The 19,465-nt window shown below is 49.5% G+C and overlaps 1 protein-coding gene across 6 annotated transcripts in view; it reads left to right on the forward strand.

Annotated features, from left to right (window-relative positions):
• Cdh23 (cadherin related 23) overlaps positions 1–19,465 on the forward strand; it is a 332,359-nt gene that overhangs the window by 117,779 nt on the left and 195,115 nt on the right. For all 6 annotated transcript variants that reach the window (XM_035452205.1, XM_027388310.2, XM_027388311.2 and 3 more), the window contains exon 8: positions 4,036–4,114. In XM_035452205.1, coding sequence (XP_035308096.1) covers positions 4,036–4,114 — 79 coding nt within the window. The remainder of the gene's footprint in view (positions 1–4,035; positions 4,115–19,465) is intronic.

Here is a 19,465-nt window from a genome sequence, read left to right on the forward strand (position 1 = left end):
GACTGAGAAATAGGATTTTCTGCCTCAGAATCTGCTGTGGCAGCTCTCGTCGGAAGTCCCCCGCAGTCCCCACCAGCCAACCCCCACCCAGCAACTCTCCACCCCCCCCCCACTTCCAAAGCAAACTGCATGTCACCTTTCAAGTCCTTAATCATGTCAGAGAAATAAGGGCTGGGGTGTCCCAGCTAAGTTTACAGAGAATAAGATTGGTAGTGGTCTCTGAGGCCCAGCACAGTCTAGTCTGGTCCCTGCTACAGCCACTTCCCTGGGGACAGGCCACAGAAGGGCAGAGATATGGTTCCTTCCAGTGAAGTCCCAGCTCATGCCTTACTTCCTGCCCACCAGTCAGAGTCCTGGCCATCGGATCTCTGCTAGAGTGAGCGGCTCATTCCAGGCTTAATTTTCCACTTCCCGGTTACCTGAACTCTGCCTACCCACCACACCTGTGAGCTTAAGCAAATTCCTGGAAGCTCCAAGAATATGTCCTCCTTTGGGGGGGGGCGGGGATCAGGAGAATCTCTTCATACCCATCATTCCTGGCACATGGTTGGTACCCAGGAGATGCTCACTTAACTGGCTCTTCCTCGTGGGGTACCAGCTGTTCACATGTAGAGAAAACTCCTTAGCTCGAGAATGGAACTCATCATGTGGAATGTCGAGGGTCCAAACTAGCTGAAATTGTTCAGAAATGTATGCATAGTCCCAGACAAGGCACCCAAGGCTTCATCAGATGTACAGGGTAGCTCTCTAGGGCTGAGTTTATAGTTTCACTTATATTTGCCCCCCCTCCCCCGTGTGTGTGTGTGTGTGTGTGTGTGTGTGTGTGTGTGTGTGTGTGTGTGTGTGTGTGTGTTCACATGTGTGGATGTATGTATCAGTTGCTGGACAGTGGAGCCTGTTACACCCATTTTATTTTTTTACAGGTTTTTTAAAAAATTTATTATGAGTACATACTCTGTCCCTTTCCCCCCCATCAGCAGTCACATCTTGGGTCGGTATGTTCCCTGTCTCTAATACATGACTACCCCTCTTTATATGTGAGATTCAGAATAGTAACACTCCATAGCTTTACTGAAGTTGAGCTTGCCTTTTGGTTCTTTTGTTGTTTTGGTTGATTTAAAAGACTAAGGGAGAACAGCTGTATTTTCTTTGACATTTCAAAGTCAAATGCTTTCTCTCTTTTTGTCTCACATTAAAGACACCAAGGGTCCCATCCATTGACTACAGGGATCTTCCTATGTTGTCTTGAGTGCCCCTGAACTCCTGGGCTCAGAACCCATTTTATATACAGAAAAATAAGACATGGGAAGCCAAATCTTTAAGCACTTTTCTGCTTCTCATCTTGCCATAAGGAGTCAGGACCTAGCAAGCCTGTCACCTGTCACTCTGAGTAGAGCTTTGCTTCCCAGAAGGTCACTTATCCCTCATAGCATGTGTGCCTGGGAAAGGGAAGAGTCCCTGGGCAAAAGCCTATCTTGAGCCCTCTAGCTGGAGCAGGGTCTCCCACTCGCCCTGCTGGCCAGGGCCCTGCTGGCCTCATTTCCCACAGAAGCACAGCTGTAGGCATGAACTCATCCTTGGAGGCCCAGCTCTGTGGGCCTCCCCATTCCTGTCTTTGGAAATAAGTTGCAGTATATTGAAAATATAATCACTGAGACTCTGAAACAAGAGCCGTGGGCTCCCGAGAGCCCCCATACCTCCTTGCTAATTCCTTCTCATAACATTTCCAGGCTTTCTGTCTGCACTTGTATTAAAAGCTCAGAGTTTTATTAAAAGTGGATTTATTTACCCAAAAAGAGATGAAACCCCAAACCTGATTGAGAGCCTGGCAGAGCTTGTTCGGAAGAGGCTTGGGTCCAACTTTGGCTGGGAGAGGCTCCCCTTATCCTCATGTCCCACATAGCCAGTTCTGTGTTCCCCCACCCACCCAGGGGTACCCTGATCTCCACCCCAGGGATGGCACCCACAGGGCTCTGAGGACTGAGGGGCTCTTGGGTCACAGACTTCTCTGGACAGGCCAGCAGAGCTGCCTTGCCCTGTTCCCTTAAGCCCAGGCCAACCTACCTGGGATATGGCAAGACATACATCTCTCCCTTACATGTATTGTTGAGTAACTCCACCTTGGAGCTCTAATGACCTCTGAGCTTAGTCATCCTGGCAGATGTGTCCCTGCTCCAGGAGCCCTCTTATAGGATACATGTGGCACCCAGGCAGAAGGGCGCTGCCTCCATGTCTAGAAAGCCTGTTCTGGAAGTTGAAGCTTCAGGATAGTTCTATACCCTGCTGGGGACAAACCAGGCCTCCCCTGATGAATAGTGAGCCCCTAAAAGAGCCTCGAGTGGGATGCTGGAGGAAGCTGAGTAGGCCCTTCAAGTCTAGAATGGAGCTTTCCTGTGGCCTCCATGTACCTGGAGTCAAGGGCTCTTCATGCTCCATGACAGGAAGCTTGGGAGGAGGCTTGGGAGGGCAAGGTGACTGACTGGTCTACCATGTGACTACCCTTTGGCCCCTGATCAGTCTAGAACACATGGCATCTCCAGGGATGGCTGGCAATAGGCATTTCCAAATTCCACAGGAGCCAGTGCTTAGAATAGTTCTTGACACAGAGCAGTGACATTCAGAAATGACATTAGCATTATTATAGCAGAACCCTGCATCTGCCACAGTACCTGATGGACAAGAACATTAAGGCCAGAGCATTTAAATATGGCCTTGGCTTCTTGTTCACTCACTCACTGCTCTGGGATCCCCAGGAGTCTCTCAGTTTCTTCATCTGCAGAAAAGGCCAGGTTTTAGGACATTGGGCAGCTGGAGTGCCTGAGTCTATTGGGCCAGTGTTTTTAGCAACCCTCTGTGCCGAGGAAGGGGTGCTTTTCAGTGAGGCCACTTGGTTCTTCTCATAGCCTATTTACCCAACTTCCTAACAAGCCCAGAGGATGGGAGCAAAGCTCTTGTTCCCTGGGGGAGAGGACAAAGAAGGGGCTGGACCTGCTTGCCATATGGTCTGGCCTCTGCATATACCCAGAGATATTCCCACATCCCCTCAGGGAGCTTGGAGGCCTTCCATCTTCTGCACTCTAGGCTAAGGGAGGCTGGAAAGCCATCTGGGAGGAGCTGTGCTGTCTGGGGGAGAAGGTTGTAGCTCCTGTTGTGTCTCCACAGCCAGCCTGGGAGGATTTGGAGGGATGTTCTTGCCCCCCCACCCCAAAGGCAGAGAGCTATGCCAGAAGGTGAGTGAGAGGCAGACAAGACCACAAGAACCCTTTTTAGATTTCCACCCCCAAAAGATGCAGGTAGGGCCTGCCTGCAGTCCACTACCCAGAGAAAACTTCTAGGACGTGAACCTCATGTATAGAGTGGACAAGGACAGCTGACCTAAGCAGTGGTGTGATGTAGCCTGGAGAGGGGGATAGAAATTGCTCCTGGCAAAGGACAACTCAACATGTGGTGGTCATGATGATGCTGTCAATGTCTTCATCGTATACATTCATTTCTTCATTCAATGAACTGCTATCAGTTAATGGCTACTTGCAAGCATCCCTTCCTAGAAGTACACACAGCCAAACCCTGGCCTGTGTTGTACTTTCTCCCTGGGCCTTTCCTTTTCTTTCCTTGAAGAATGCCTACTAATTCCTCACCATCATTCTTAATTGCTGCCATCTGGGCTTCCCTTTCCAGGATCCTCCAGGTGGACTAGGTGGACACCTACTCTTTCCTGTGTATCTGTCCATCTCATCACCCCAGATGTGTTCAGCAACTGTCTGGGCCTATCTCTGGCCCTTTGCTCTGTGAGAAGAAAGTTCCTACTTCCTTTTCAGGCTCCCTCAGCTCTCAGTCCCTTGACCATCAGTGTTGTGAGGGAATGGTGACTGAGGACAATGCCACTGGAGTCATGAGCAATGACAGGTGGTACCCACTTCCTGGGCAAGCTTTGTAGTTGGGAGTTGGCCTGGGGAGGCAAACTAAGAGCTCTAGGACATCCACAAAGAAAGAGAGCAAGTGGCTGAACTCAAGTCCCTCCTGTCTCCCAACCAGGGCACAACTGTCAGGGTGATCACTGCTGTGGACCAGGATAAAGGACGACCTCGGGGGATTGGCTACACTATTGTGTCAGGTAAGCCAAAGTCTGCATTATTTGTCCCAAGTCCCAAGAGAGCCACTGCTGGTGCATCAGGCTCAAAGAGCTGTGGACTACATGGAGTGACGTTTGAGCCCTGCCTCCAGTTACAGCCCTTGCTAAGGAAAGGGACAAATGTAAAAGGGAGAAATGGGTTAAAAGGCCCTGATGTCTGGGGGCCCTGGGAAGAGGAATGTGTGTGACTGTCCAAGGTCTGAAGCTGCAGGGCTTCTGGGGCTCTGCGCCTGGAATGTGCTGATCCTTATCTAACCTCCTCTGGAGCTCCGGGATTTCTGTTCTTATTTGGTGAAAAGGTGGCAATTTTTACATCACTTTGGAACAAACAGAACTGCTCCTGTCTGATTTCATGTTCTAGTCACACTTGTAGCTGACAAGCATTCAGGTAGCGTCGGGGTATCACCACAGGAGACATGTTGGTGCCCTCCCCACCAATAGATGTCTTGACTGTGTAGAAAAGCAACTGACTGAACTGATGTCTCTGAGTGAGGAGATGCCCAGATCATGCCTTACCCAGACACCAACCCATGACAGCTCTGAGGCGCTGTCCAGGGGTGAGGTTGTCCCCACTCATAAACATCGGCTCTGTTCCTGCACCATGCACACCTGCTCACAGGATCCCTGTTCAGTGCGCTGTCTTGAAGGGTCATCCTTGTGTGTCCAGGCAAGCCAGACAGATGAGGAAGAGGAAGTCAGGCCACCCCATCCCACATCCCAAGAGAAGAGAGTGATGTGGTCAGAACATTTCAAGAAGGGAGAAGGGATGCTCTCCTGAGCCGGCTGTGTTGGTTGGGTCTCTGTCTCACTTGTCACTCATACTAGGAACAGGAAGAGTACTTGTGTCCAGGTAGTTTATGGGCCGTGTGACTTGCTCATGCAACGAGCTTAGCTAAAGTGTGGAGAATACGTTGTAAGCATTTGCTCTTGGTAATACTGCCAACAGCTGGTGGGGGGTGCAGCTGCAGTGGGAGGGAGAGCCCCTCGAGTCCCTAGGATCACAAGAGGCCAGGAGTGTTGCGGGCCTCCGGCAACCTACAATTACTTACTCATATGCAGTAAGTCCAGAGAGCCCCAAAGCAGAGCAAATGCAGCCACTCTGGGTTGAGCCATCTGCAGGAACTGGTGCTTGCACCCCTGAATCCCTCTGATGCCTCCTACCATGTCCCCATTCTAGTGTCCAGGACAGGATCCAGCCAAAGTAGACCCTGATGTATACTCGTGCAATGGTTGTCATTCTCAGGTCTGGGGGCCGCCTGTACCTCAGGCACCTCAGCAGCCTGGGCTGGTGGTAAGGGCTCTGGCTTTATGTGGCAAGACCCACCTTCCCCAACCAGAGGCACACAGGCCCAAGCTAAGATCCAAAGCATGTAGCTAACCTGTCCAGACCTCAGGCCCTGTCCCCTCAGGGCTGTTTATCAGCCACAAGCAAGGGGATTTATATCTGCGCACAAGTGCTCTCCCCACTACTAATGATCCCTTTGTTTTGCCAAGAACAAAGAGGCCTTCAGTGGTAAGTTATGGCTCCATCTCCATCAATTTGTTCTCAGCCCCTCGTGGCCACACTGAGCCTGATGAATGACAAGGTTCTTTCCCACAGAGGACTTGGCATGGGCCCCATGTCTTCCTGCGCCTACCATCCTGGGCACTAGTGGCATCGTCCTATCCATGCTAGGCTACAAGGGCCTTTAAAGGCTCCTGTCCTAGCCTGAAGTCTGAGTGGACACTCCCTGGCAGCATCCCTTCTCTAACACAGATGGTCCTACTACAAGGAACACTGTCTTCCCCATGCAGAACACGGGACCTGGCATCTAATGCTGTGGGTTTGAGGACATGCTTTGCTCCCTACCGGGGTTGTATTTCAGGAGTATGTTTGACCTGCTGCAGGATTCATGGCGTTTGCCTTTAAGATGAAGTTAATCATCCTAGGGCTGTGGATATAGCTCAGTTGGTCGAATGCTCAATTAGCATTCCAGCGTTACATAAAATTGGCCAGGGTGATGCACATCTGTAATGCCAGCACTCAATGGAGGCAGAAGGATCAGAGAAGTTCGAGGTCAGCCTTGGCTGCGAAGCAAGTGGGTGAGTTTGGGCTAGCCTGGGATCCATGAGACTCTGTCGCAAAAATAAAATAAAATAATGTTTAAAAAAAGAAGGGAGGGAGCAAGGAAAGGGGGTGGTAGAAAAACAATTTAAAAAAGAAGAAGAAGGAGCCGGGCAGTGGTGGCGCACACCTTTAATCCCAGCACTCAGGAGGCAGAGACAGGCAGATCTTTGTGAGTTTGAGACCAGCCTGGTCTACAAGAGCTAGTTCCAGGACAGCCTCCAAAGCCACAGAGAAACCCTGTCTCGGAAGAAAAAAAAAAGAAGGAAAAGAGTATCCCTATGTGGACTTGATGGTCCTGGAAGTATCATAAAACTCTAAGGATTGATTAGTAATTGTCAAGGAAGGCTCCTTGGGACTGGTTCATTTCCTCAAGATACAAAAAAGCATTGAGCAAGGGCCTGGGGCCACTGTCCTTGGTGTACCTCCAGGCATGCTGACCAGTGCAGCCATCCCAAGACTGCCAAACACTTGACCCCTGGCTGTTCTCAACTGAGAAGTACAGTTCCCATGACATATAGGGCTGGGATGTGGCTCAGCAAGAGAGCATGTGTGCTAGGCATGTATGTGCCATCCTAGCACGGCCAAGAAACAGTATCAATGTGTCCTATTGGCAGTGTGTAAGACGGTAACATTGCCTGGGTTACCCACAGTCCTGTTTTAGGATTTTAAGTTGCACCCCGTGCTCAGATTGCTATCGAAGACCCTGCTCTGGTGTAAGACTTCTCCAGACTTAGCTCCAGACACTGACCATGCCTGGCAGGATGCTGTAAGAATCAAGTAAGCCAGTGGTCAGTCAGTCAATGGAGCATGAGTTCCTCAGCAGGTGCTCACAGAGACAGGAAGCACTTTTACCCATCACAGATGGCCAAGGACTGTCTAGGCCAGGATTGGTGATGACGTCCTGAAAGAGTGGGGACTGGGCACCATCTGAGTCTCAGGAACCTGCAGTATTCCCAGGAAGCTGGACCTATAGCTGTATAGGGGCTGTGAAGAATTCCAGGGTAACTAAGGAGGAGGCAGTGGTAGTGAGGGAGAGGAAATAGGCTGGGTTGCATCTTTAGAGGTAGGGCTAGATGTCAGCATGGGTTGGGGATCCCCAGGGAACCCCTTACTTTCCTTTGTAACAAGAAATAAGAAAATTCCATGAGGTACTGCACATCCAACCATTGGGAGTGGGAACCTTGCCAGGGCTTGGCCATCATAGCTGGCTTGCACCACAGGTCACGAACGGGATCATGAATGGGGATTAGCATTGTGGGCAGAGTGAGAGGAACCAGGCACAGCTGTCACCTATGGTGAGTCTGTGGCTGAGCGCAGAGCAACTGAGGTGGTGAGGAGACAAACTACTGGAGGTAGCAGGACCAGCTGCGTGGCATGGAGAGGGCCAGCCTGGGTCATGAGAGCAATGGAGGACCACTCAGGCCTCAGCAGGAGAGGGAGGAAGCTGGGCATGGTTTTGGGATGCTCAGTATGGCAAGAATGTGAATAGTAACATTGCCTGGGTTACCCACAGTCCTGTTTTAGGATTTTAAGTTGCACCCCGTGCTCAGATTGCTATCGAAGACCCTGCTCTAAAGCAGGCAGCCCAACAGGAAGGATGCTATAATGTCTCACCAAGAGACGGAGGCAGCCCTAGCCAGCTGCCATGATCCAATAGCCAGGTGGTGTTGGCCGGGAAGGAGTCTGAGACTTCTCTGCATTACTTGTATTTTCCTCTCTTTTCAATGGTGGGGATGAAACCCAGGACCATGAACATGCTAGGCAAGAGCTCCACCACTAAGCCATACTCCTAGCTCCCTAACCTTGGCCTGAAATATACCTTCAGAGCCCTGGACAGACACAATTCAATGTCAAATGCTACTTGCACCCGAGAGACACCTTCTCCCCTGGCCAGGTGAGAAACGGTGAAGATCAAAGTAAGGGCCCCACGTTCACTACAGCTAAGTGTAATAAGTGAGATTCCCAAAAGACAACCCCCCACAGTGTGACTTACATGTGGAACCAGGGGTTCACAGACAATGCATGCACCTGTGAAAGCACCTTGTTGCCCACCCCGACCATATACAACTTTGACATGTCAATCAAACCCCTACAAAGCTGAGCAAAACTGGTGAGAACTTTGTGTAAAGTGACTGCCTCTTGGCGACACTGTTATCGCCAGACTAAGGTCCTCGCTATGAGAAGCTCTGCATGTGTTCTCCACGTGCGGCATTGAGGAACCGAGTGTGAAGTTTCCTACCTAAGAGGATGAAAAGTGTCTTACTCTTTATGTGTGAATCGTGTGTGTGTGTGTGTGTGTGTGTGTGTGTGTGTGTGTGTGTGTGTGTGTTATTGAAGTTGCACCATCCGGGAGGTAATTAGAATCAAGGGTCTCCAGGAACTCATGGGGGTGGAGTAGAGCTGGTGGATAATAGTGAGAAAACAGGCTGCTTAGGAAGGACTAGCCTAGAATAAAAGAATAAATGAGAAGTATGCTAGTTTCAAAGCCTCCCCCACTGTCTTACAGCAAATCAACCTCATTTGCAAGGTCACACAGGCACAATAGTGCCAGGTACAATGGTGGAGGGCACAGTGAGGTACTCGGCTCCTTCCTGGATCTGCTCTCAGATGAGATTTTCTTGAAAGTAGATTGTTTAGGAGGGAAAACTGGCGCACATATGCAAGTGTGCATGCATACACATGGGGTAATAATTATTTCTAGTCAGACTTGCACAAACCCACGGCTTGCTGGGGCAGCCATTGTGGGAGACCATAGGGTAACACACATCAGAGCTCTCATGATTAGGCTGCTGTGCATTTTTCTCCTTCTAGGAAGAAAAAGTACGGAAGCAGAACTACTTTGGAAGTCTGACTGACACACCCAGTCTCTGGCTTGTGGTAGCTCAGTGGATACCTGGAAGCCCCAGACTTCAGGCCTAGCATGTAGCTGGCCGATGGCGGCTTGGCCAAGGAGACATGGAGGGCATATCAGAGAGTGATAACCGGGCTGTTGGTAGAGGGCATGAAGGAAAAAGAAGAATGGGTTCCTGGGCATGGCTGGCTGGTCAGACTTGGGGTTCACAGAGTGGTCTGTCATATGGATCAGAGTAGGAAGACATGAATATCAGCTCATTAACAGGCCACCAAGGTCACTTCACAGCCCCTCCAAAATAAGGTTAAAGGGGTGTGAGTAGGCCCTTGTGATAGTGTGAAACTAGAGAATGCAAATAAAGGAGGGGGAAACACACACACACACACACACACACACACACGTCCAGCACCCACACACACACACACACACACACACACACACACACACACACACACACACACACACGTCCAGCTGGAGGCCTGGGCTGAAAACCTTGAGGTTAGCAGATCTATTTATAACCATGAGTGTTCACCCTAGACCCACATCAGCACCTGCATCAGAGCACCCTATCCCTCACCCAGGCAGACATCACCAGCTGAGCCCAGAGCAATGATAGGCCTCTGGGGATTTTTTTGCCTTGCCCTCTGCCAGCTGCTACCTATTGAGAAGCTGTCTGTCTCTCTAGCCACAGCTGCAGGGAATGTGCTGTCGTGTGCTGTCCAAGGCACAGCCTACCAGCATTCTCTGGCTCTCTTTCTTGACAGTATTTAGAGACGTAGCCTCTGGGTTGGGAAAGATGAATTGGATCATCTAAGCACACTGAGCGTTATTCACGTGCCCTGCCTCCCCAGTACCAAACTGATGACAGTATGTTGTGCTGTCCTCCATTCCTTCGGGTGAACCCCAGAGGTCCACAGGCTGCTTCCCCCTGGACCTTCCTCCTCCCTCTCGGGACCACCTCTCTGCCAGCAGTCCCTTCTGGTGATGCTCTGTGCACCAACTCTGAGGCAAACAATCTTTACTGCCTCCTGTGTATGCAGGATCCTCCTCTACCTCACATGGGACCCAGAAGTCCCTTGGCCAGGAATCTGCAGCCTGCCATTTGTTGACTTCCTGTGAATCGCACAAGTCATGAGGACTTTACAAAGGCTTCGTGGCAAGGACAGTCTGCGATTCTCCTTTCTGCACCCTGTCTTCTTTATGGCTCTCATCTCAGGCAGTAATGTCCCTTACTTGGGGGACAGTGGCCTCCCAGGTGCCTGCTGTCCTATGGACACATCCTTCGACCTCCCCCCACTGCTGGCTCTTGAATCTATTTGCCCACTGGACAGGAATAAAGTCAAGGGCCCTTTAATTTGACAGCTCAGGAAGGAAGCTTCTCTTCTGGCTGAGGTGGCTGCCGCAGTGGGGTATGATGGGAGATCCTCATCTCCACCCACCCCCACAGCAGCTTGTTTTTCTCCTCTTGATTCTTGAGCTTTTGTCCTCATCTTTGAGTGAACTTCCAAGGCCTTTTGGGTCTTGGGAGGATTATAAAACTAGTCACCATGTCATTTAAGTTCTTTCTCTCCCTTAACTCGGCGTAACCCAGAATTGATTTAAGCAGAATTCTTTGCTCGTTGTCAATATTGGTTCACATATGGCTGTTTTATTTCATTCTTGACTTTATTTCTATTTTAGACAAGGTCTTTCTGTTATGTAGCTCTGGCTGTCCTGGAACTCACTTTGTAGACCAGGCTGGCTTCAAACTCCCATGGTTCCAACTGCTGCTGCCTCCCGAGTGCTGGGATTCAAGAGTTGGCCACTATACCCAGCTCATTCTTGACTTTAATGATGTTGTGGACACCTGAGAGCCCACCAGCTCTGTGAGAGCAAGGCCACTACTCGAACCTTTCTTGTGTGATCCTCCCTGAGTCACCACTTCCCCTCCTCTGGGTCAGCAGGGCCACACTTTCCAATTCACCACTTTCTCATCCCCTTGCTTTGGGAAAATGTCACATCTATGTACATCACACACTATTTGGACTTCGTTGTCCTTAAACTTTATTTTTTTTTAAGTCCTATGTTTTGGAGACATGTGTCTTCCACTCTATTCCAAATCCTCGCATGTTGCTGGTAAAGATGTCAGTTGCCCATCTCCACTATGGTGTATTATTTCATCCATGCAAACTTGGAGACTTGCTATTAAAATCCACACTGCTTTGGGCATCTTGCCTGCCTCTCTGCACATAGGGGACACTTTTCCTTGGGCATGGCATTATATGTTGTCCATCTACAGTGTGACTGGCTAGAGCCCTGCTAGAGAAAAAGACATTAAAATGCACAAAGCATATGAAGCCCGCTTAAGCACATGCCCAGGATTCAAACCAAAAGGTTTCTTGCTTCCAGGACTCCCGTCTTTTTGCCCTAGATAACCAGCAATCATGACAGCCTATGGTCTGTGTTCAGAGTTGGAAGTTAGGAGTCATTCATTCAGCTATCCACTGTATATTAACTGAGTAGCTACCATTTCCAGGCCCCATGCTTAGCCCCAGAGACCATCTTGGAATGGAGAGCTGGTATCACTGACCTTGTGAGCTCACGGTTTAGTAAAGAACATGTCAGGGAAGGCAGTGTGGCCTAGTTAGGTGAAACCCTCAGAATAAAACTGTACTGGGAGGAGCAAGTAACAGGTGCACAGACACACCCGAAGGCTGTATCCTGGCAACCTGCCTCCCCCTCCTCAGGCTACAGGCTAATTAGAGCCTTGCTGCACCCACCCCAGAAAAGGTCCCCAATCTGAATCCCTAGGTGCCTTTGAACTTGGATGAGCCCCACTAGACAGCCCAGCTCCTAGCTGCCTTCTCATCAGATGCCTTGAATGACTGCTCAGCCTTCAAGGCAGCCCCCAGCTGAGCCTAATCTGAAATAAAAGTTTTTATTTATCTAACTTGATACCTGGCGCAAGGTTAAATCATACAAGAGAAAAAGCAATAAAAGAGAAAGATTAAGCGTAAGGCTCCCGCTTAGGCCTGCCCTTGTGCAATATGGTTACAAAGATATTAAACCCCAAGTCACCCACAGTCCCCTCATCACTGTTCTTGAGTCCCTGGGCTCAGCTTAGCTGAAGTTTGGAGGATCAGAATGGGGCTGCAGGTGGGGCCCCCATGGAGTGCCTTGCAAGGAGGGTAAGCTGCCAGATGGAGTTCCAGTCACTCAGGCAGTCAGCCACCTCCTACCCAGTGTATCTATGATTCATGACTTCCCTGGGGAACCAAAGGGAGTGACATCTGCACCTATATGGCTGCCAGCGTTTTTTGTCATCATTATTTATTATGAGCCTACTGTGGGGCCAGACCCCTGGGGAGAGAGAGGATTCCATAGCCACAGATCTACCCACAGCCAGCCTGGGCTCAAATACCCCATGACCCTGAGCAGGTGTGCCTCCATCTCAGTATCTGTGGGATGAGAATGTTAGCAGGGTGATTGCCAGGGTTGAAAGAATTAATGCAGGTAAAACTTCCCCAAACATGCATAGTGTGTGCCTCAAGCATAGTAGGCATTCAAGGTGGTATCTATCCCCAGCATCAGAGATCAGAGGCAGTCTAGTTGATGAACACCTGCAAGAAACAGTCCCCTCAGCCTGGTGGGAAGATACTGGAGATGTGGCTCAGATGGGGGAGCGCTGGCCTAGCATTCCTGAAGCACCAGATAAACCAGGCGTGGTGGTGCACGCTGCTAATCCCAGCAACAGTGCTCCACCCTGGGAGGTAGAGGCAGGACAATCAGAAGTTCATGGGTAATCTCAGCTCCACGGTAACCTCCAGGCCAGCCTGGGACACATGAGACTACTGAAGCAGCAGCAGCAGCTGGGCATGGGCAGTGCACGCCTTTAGTCCCAGCACTCAGGAGGCAGAGGCAAGCAGATCTCTGTGAGTTCAAGGCCAGCCTGGTTTAAAAAAAAAAAAAGAAAAGAAAAGAAAAAGAAGAGAAAAGGAAAGAAAAGAAAAACCATTTTTGGGTGCCTCAAAACACAGATTCCATGGGCACATGCCCTCCCTCTCTATAAATCCCCACCTAGAGTTTTAGAAGTACCTATGGGTGGGTATGTGTTCTTTGGCTTTTCCTTCCTGTCCTCTCCTGTCATTGTACCCCCTGCTTGAAGAGGGTGACTCATTGCCCCTCCTGTCAGAACCCTTGTAGCCACTGGAATGGACTCACATTTCTGGCCTCCCCGTGATGCTGAAGCCACAGTGAATCATGTGTAGCAATGGGGTGACGTCTCCCCACACTCTGCACTTGGAGCTTAGCCCACATAGTCACAGCTTAGAGCCCTGTGTACTGTGATCCCAAGGAAGCAGCACGTGGACCTCTACCCTGAAGTCCTCTCCTCTGTTGACACAGACAAGGCCACTGGGTCCTAACCCCACTCTCCCTGCCCCATCTGTGCTTTAGAAAAGAAAGAGGGACAGAGAGAAGGAGAGGACATCTCTCCATTAGCCCCTGTGTCACCGCCCAACAGGCTCATCCAGGGCAGACCTGGGGAGGACCCACAGTGCAGGCAGCTTGCCACAAGCCTGCAGCATGACTTCTGTAAGAAGTATATCTGGAGTTCAGAAAGGCAGTCCTTCCAGAACATTCCCCTGGATAGAGGGACTGCTGGGGGATGGAATATGGACATGCATTTCAAGCAGACATTCCTCTTCCTTCAGCCCTAGTACCCTCTTGCAGACTGGGACCCACATTGGGAACTCATCTAGTGAACTAAAGATAGTGACATGGGGACAATAGTTAACACCTCAAGGGTGCTTGAGAACAAGTCAAAAATTCACCTGCCTGACCTTTGAGTCCTCCCAGACCCCATGAGGTCTTGGTGTGATTATCATTCCCATTTTCAGATGAAGACACTGAGTCCAGGTTGTACAAGGTCACAGGACAAGGAGTAGAACCCGCTTAGAAACTAGCAAGGGGGTTCTGAGCACTGTCCCCAGCTCCCTGCCCTGCAAGCTCTTCCCAAACATGCCTACCCTCCCTGTGCCCCCCCACCCCCTACATCCCTTATTCCCTGTGGGAATCTGGGCTCCACCCCCCAGGCTTCCTGCCAGGCCCCATTTCACCTCTCTATCTCCCTCACTGTCAAGTGCTCTGCCTAAGGCAATTAACTAGCTGCTCCCCATTCAAATATTTGACCAATATCTAAGACAGAGATTCCCAAGCAGATACTTGCAGACATTGATTGAAACGAGCAAACACCGGCACAGAATGAATTTCTCCTGGAATATCCACACTCTGCTGGCTGGGTACTACCCTAGGGCCCCCAAAGGTGCTGCCTTTGTCACAGAAACAGACAGGTGGGATCCAATGACTCTGTGGTCCAGCTGCCTGGTCCTGCTGTCCCTCCATCTGGGAGGACATAAAGATGTCATACTCTGGAGGACCTGACCAGCGACACACTCTGGAGCCCAGACGCCTGAGCTAGAAGTGCCCTTTGTAAAAATGATGCTGGCCAAGTGTTGTTTTAAAGGGCCTTGTGACTTGTCCCCCAGTGGTGGTTTGATTCTTAAATGTCAACAAGAGCCATTTAGTTGAGAATCACAGGACTGTCTAGCGAATGAGGGTTTGAGGTCTTGAGACTTTTTGTCTTTGAAGTCTTCAGGAACAGAATTTCCCGGGTGTGACTCAGGGATACCTAAGAAGTCTTAGGGAGCCACCAGATACTGGTATGGCCACCGGAACTCCTCCCTGGGACCAGAGGATGCTGAGGGTGGTAGTGGTCCTGGGAAGGACCTTGAGCATACCCGATGCTGACTCCCCAGCTGTGACAAGCACACTCCCAAGAGCTGATGGCCAGTGGCAGGGCTTGCAGACACATGGGGTGTGAAATGGCTCTGACTTGCATGGTGAGCCGTTTATTCTCTTCTTGAGTTCCTTCAGTTTCTATTTCTGTCAGTTCCGCTCAGGATAAGGTCTGTTTGGGTGTTCATGTCTGTAACACCTCTTAGCCTTGGTTCAGATCCCTCTAGAGCCAAGAGAGCAGAGCAGGCTGGGCCTCAGGAGATAACACATGCTCCTAGCTACAGAGACCATAGTGGGCCATGTGGCTTCCAGTCGCCGCTGGTGGAGCTGAGCAGCTGGCTGTTTGTGGCACTTTCTTACATTGGCTCCTTCAGAGTGACTGTTGAAAGGGAGACACTGAGCCAAGGTAAAGAAAAATAATATAGGTTGTGCACAGGCAGGCCTAAAGCCAGGAGGACACTCAAGAGAGGGGGCAGGGCTTGGGAAATCAGCATGTAAGCATAGTCTTGGTCTCCCAGGCCATTCGTGGTCTAGACACTAAGAAGGACTCATGGGGACTCTTGAGGGTCACATGTGTATGTGTGAAGTACTTAGGACTGTGCCTGGTGCAGAGCAAGTGCCAGGAATGCCAGTCCCACCCCACATGGACTGGATCCTTGTCCAATAGCTAGTGTGGGAATGTGGAGTATTGGCACTCCTGATGAGACTGAGTAACAGAAGCTTAGGTGGCAAAGATGACCCAGAAAGAAGGGGCCAAGATGACTGTGAAAGAGACAGACCAGCTGGGCTGCAGATTAGAGGAGCAGAAGGCGAGGTGAAATACCTTGAGGACAAAAAGTTGGGATTGTCCCATTATCTAGGTGAGACTGGAAGGAGCCGGGGGAACTCAGAGAGATGGCAGAGCATTTGCTGAGAGTTATCAGGGTCCCATGGGCACCCAGGGCATGCTGTCTTCATATTTGTATCTCCACCAATACATTTCCTCTCCCCCTTCCCATGTGTGTATATGAGTGGAGGCCCGAAGCTGATGTTGAATGTCTTCCTCTGTCACTCTCTACCTTATTCCAACTCCCAGGAATGGGGTCTCACTATGTAGCCCAGGCTGGCCATTGGATGCACACAGATCTGCCTGCCTCTGCCTCCTGAGAGCTGAGATTAAGGATGTGCGCCACCACCACCTGGCTTCCACCTTCTATCTTGAGATCCTCCACTGACCCTGGAACTCAGCATCTGAACTAAACTGGCTAGCCAGTGAACTCTAGCAACGTGGCTGTCCCTGCCACTCCAGCACTGAGGTTACAGTTGTGCACACCAGGCTTGTATGTGGGTTTAGGGCCCCAAACTCAAGTCCTTGCTTGAGCATGGCCTTTACCAATGGAGCTGTCTTTGTGGCTCTTCTTTCTAAAGAAAGTAAAAGTAACGTATAAAGAAGTGGGTTCAGCCGGGCGTTGGTGGCGCATGCCTTTAATCCCAGCACTCGGGAGGCAGAGGCAGGCGGCTCTCTGTGAGTTCGAGGCCAGCCTGGTCTCCAGAGCGAGTGTCAGGATAGGCTCCAAAGCTACACAGAGAAACCCTGTCTTGAAAAACCAAAAAATAAAACAAAAAAGAAGTGGGTTCATTATGACATCTTCACTTAGCTCTTATTCACTCCCACTGCCCTCCTCACCCCCACCCCTTCCTTCCCCAGACACTCCCCTCTTCTGCTTCTATGTTACTTGTATTTCATTCCCTCTCTTGTTTCCTCCCCTCCCTCCTTTCAGACGCTTCCTCCCTCTTTGTGGTCCCCTTTCTACTCTCATGTCTACATACATTTAAAAATCATTTCTATATGTCTGTCTTCCCGCATCTGGCTTAGTTCACTTAACATCATAATCTCCAGTCCCATCCGTTTTCCTGCAAACACACAGCTCATTCTTTTCAGCTAAATAAAGCTCCATTGTGTACATGTACCACATTTCCTTCATCCAGCCATCCGTCAACCATTTTCTTAGCTGTTGGGAATAGTGCAGCAATAAACATGGACATGCAAGTGTCTTTGTGTGGTGTTGACTTAGCGTCCATCAGACATACACCCCGAAGTGATCGGCTGGGTCATATGGAAGTTCTGTTTTCATATGAAGAACCTCTACCCTGATTTCCATAACAGCGGAACCAGTTTGCACTCCTACTGGCAGTGGATAAGAGTTCCCTTTCCCTATCTTCTCCATCACGTCTTACTATTTGTTATTTTTAAATGATGGTCATCCTGACTGGGATGTGATAGACTTTTGATGGACATTTCCTGATGGTTATAGATATCAATGATTTTCTCACTTATCTATCACCCCGCACACACCCATGTTTAGTCTTTAGCGCTGCCTTTCCTGTCATCTCTCCATGGCTCCATTGGATGACTTGGGTTTAGGGTGCTGAGTTGTTTTTTTTTTTTAATTTTTCTATGGTCTGGATATTAACCCCTGTTGGAGCATACAACCTTCTATTCTTGCATTCTCTCCGTGTCTGCATTCACTTGATGTTGCATCCTTAGTAACCAGCCAAAAGAGGCGTTTTTGCATGGCTCTGGAGAAAAGAAATCTTACTGGCTGAGACGATGTCAGGCACTTCCCTCTTGGGATGCAGGACATCCCCCATCTCTCCCAACTTGTGACTGAAGCCCTTGCTGGCTGTGGCTGTGATCGTCCACCCCCTCCTGCCCACTCACAGCCATCTACTCCCTCTTAGAAGGACCCTTATGATCGTATCTAGACCTACAGAAAACCCACAGTATTCTTGGGGTCCTTCTCTAACCCACTTCTTGCAGTGTCCTGTGACACTCAGCTGCTATTCAGACAGGGATGCCTTTGGTGGCTGTCAGTCATCCTGCCTCATCACCTCTTCCCAGTCATCTCTCACTGGCTCCCTCATGGTTGTCATCACAATGATCACAAGGTGTCATCTGTACCATGGGTATCAGCCATCTCTGATTCTAGTTTTCCAGAGAGAATAATTATGGGCCAGTTAAGCACCACAGTGTCCATGAGGTGTGGGGTACTGGCAGCATGACATGGTGTCATCCTGGGTAGCTGGCATAGAAGAGGGCAGTAGGGCTCCAAACACATTGTTGGTGGTGGTGATTCTTGGAGACATAGCTTCTCTATGGAGCCACATTAGCCTTGCACTCAGATCCTGCCTCAGCCCCTAAGTGCTAGGATTAGAGGAACATGCTCCCATGCTCAATCCACATAGGGCATCTTTAAAGATAGATGGCTGGGCCTGTGAGACAGAGGAGAGCTTGTAGAAGCTGACTCAGGTATAAGCACAGGGACTTGATAGATGACATAGGTGGCGCCACAAATCAGCAGAGAAAATGTGACTTGTTTAGTGGCTGGCGTTGAGGGAACTAGTTCCCTAACTGGAAAAAAATAAAGCCAGATCCCCAGCATACACCATGTACCATGGTGGACTCTGGATGGATTAAAGACCTCAGTGTGAAAGGGGAAATACAAAACTCATAAAAGAAAGCAGGGGAGTATATCTTCATGACCTTGTAGCAGGAAAGGACTTGTTGGCACCCAAACAGCATAGGCCCCAGAAGAAAAATGGGCGAACATCTAAGGCAGTCAACTTCGTAGGAATGTGTGAGCAAAGTCAACAGCAAGTGACATATGGGGAGACGATTTCTACAGCAATTAAAACCAACAAGGGACTTGTGGCTGGAATACATGATGAATCCCTGTAAACCAGCAGAGCAAACTTGGGGGAATCCATTTAGAAAAGCAGGCAAATGATATCCCTGGGGTGGGAAATCCCCATGACTTGTGGGAGCTCTAGAAAATCTGAAACTACTGAAAATTAGTGACATGCAAATAGAAGCTCTAATGGCCTTCTTCAGTTCCACAGTAAAAGGGGGCCAAATCCTCCCTCTGCGGGTATTGTACAGCCTTTAGGCCAAAGAAAGCATTTTAGAGATGAGAGTCTGTCTGCAGTTGATCTGTAGGTCATGAAGATGCTAGAAGGCTCTCAGTTCAGCAAAATGGTTCCCCTGTCTACCCACCCCCCATATCCTTCCCTCTCCTCTATAGGCCCACAGTAGAAGACACTGCTCAATTATTATATTCCAAATTCTTGGATTTTTTTTTTTTTTGCAGAAATTGCTTCTCTTTCTTGTTAAAGAGGGACTAATATAATGTCCTCGGTTTTGCCTCTTGGCCTGTGAAGGCTAAGGGATTTCCTGTGGCATTTTACAGAGATGGTTTTCCAAGCCCTGCACTGAAGAATATTCCAAATTAGTAAGGAGCCACATGCTATTAGGTGGAAGCACATAAAATTGCTACTTTTGTAGGTCAGAAATGGTTGAATGTCAGCCCTTTCTTACGGTTTAACTTAATAGGTATACCTACAGCAAAATAGATAAATATTTAAAACCAAGTGTTAGGTCATAAAAGAAATGGGAAGGGACGAGATATTTTATTCCTCTAAGATAGAAAAGGAGAGAGAAATCATAAGTGATGGCATTTAGTGGAAATGCATGCACACTCAGAGTTGTATGTAGCAAGGTGTTGGAACGGGTGTTATGGAGAAGGGAGCAGGGAAAAGGGAAAACCCTCCAGTAATGACTTTC

The sequence above is a fragment of the Cricetulus griseus genome, assembly GCF_003668045.3.
Source record: "Cricetulus griseus strain 17A/GY chromosome 1 unlocalized genomic scaffold, alternate assembly CriGri-PICRH-1.0 chr1_1, whole genome shotgun sequence".
NCBI classification, from domain to species: Eukaryota; Metazoa; Chordata; class Mammalia; order Rodentia; family Cricetidae; genus Cricetulus; species Cricetulus griseus.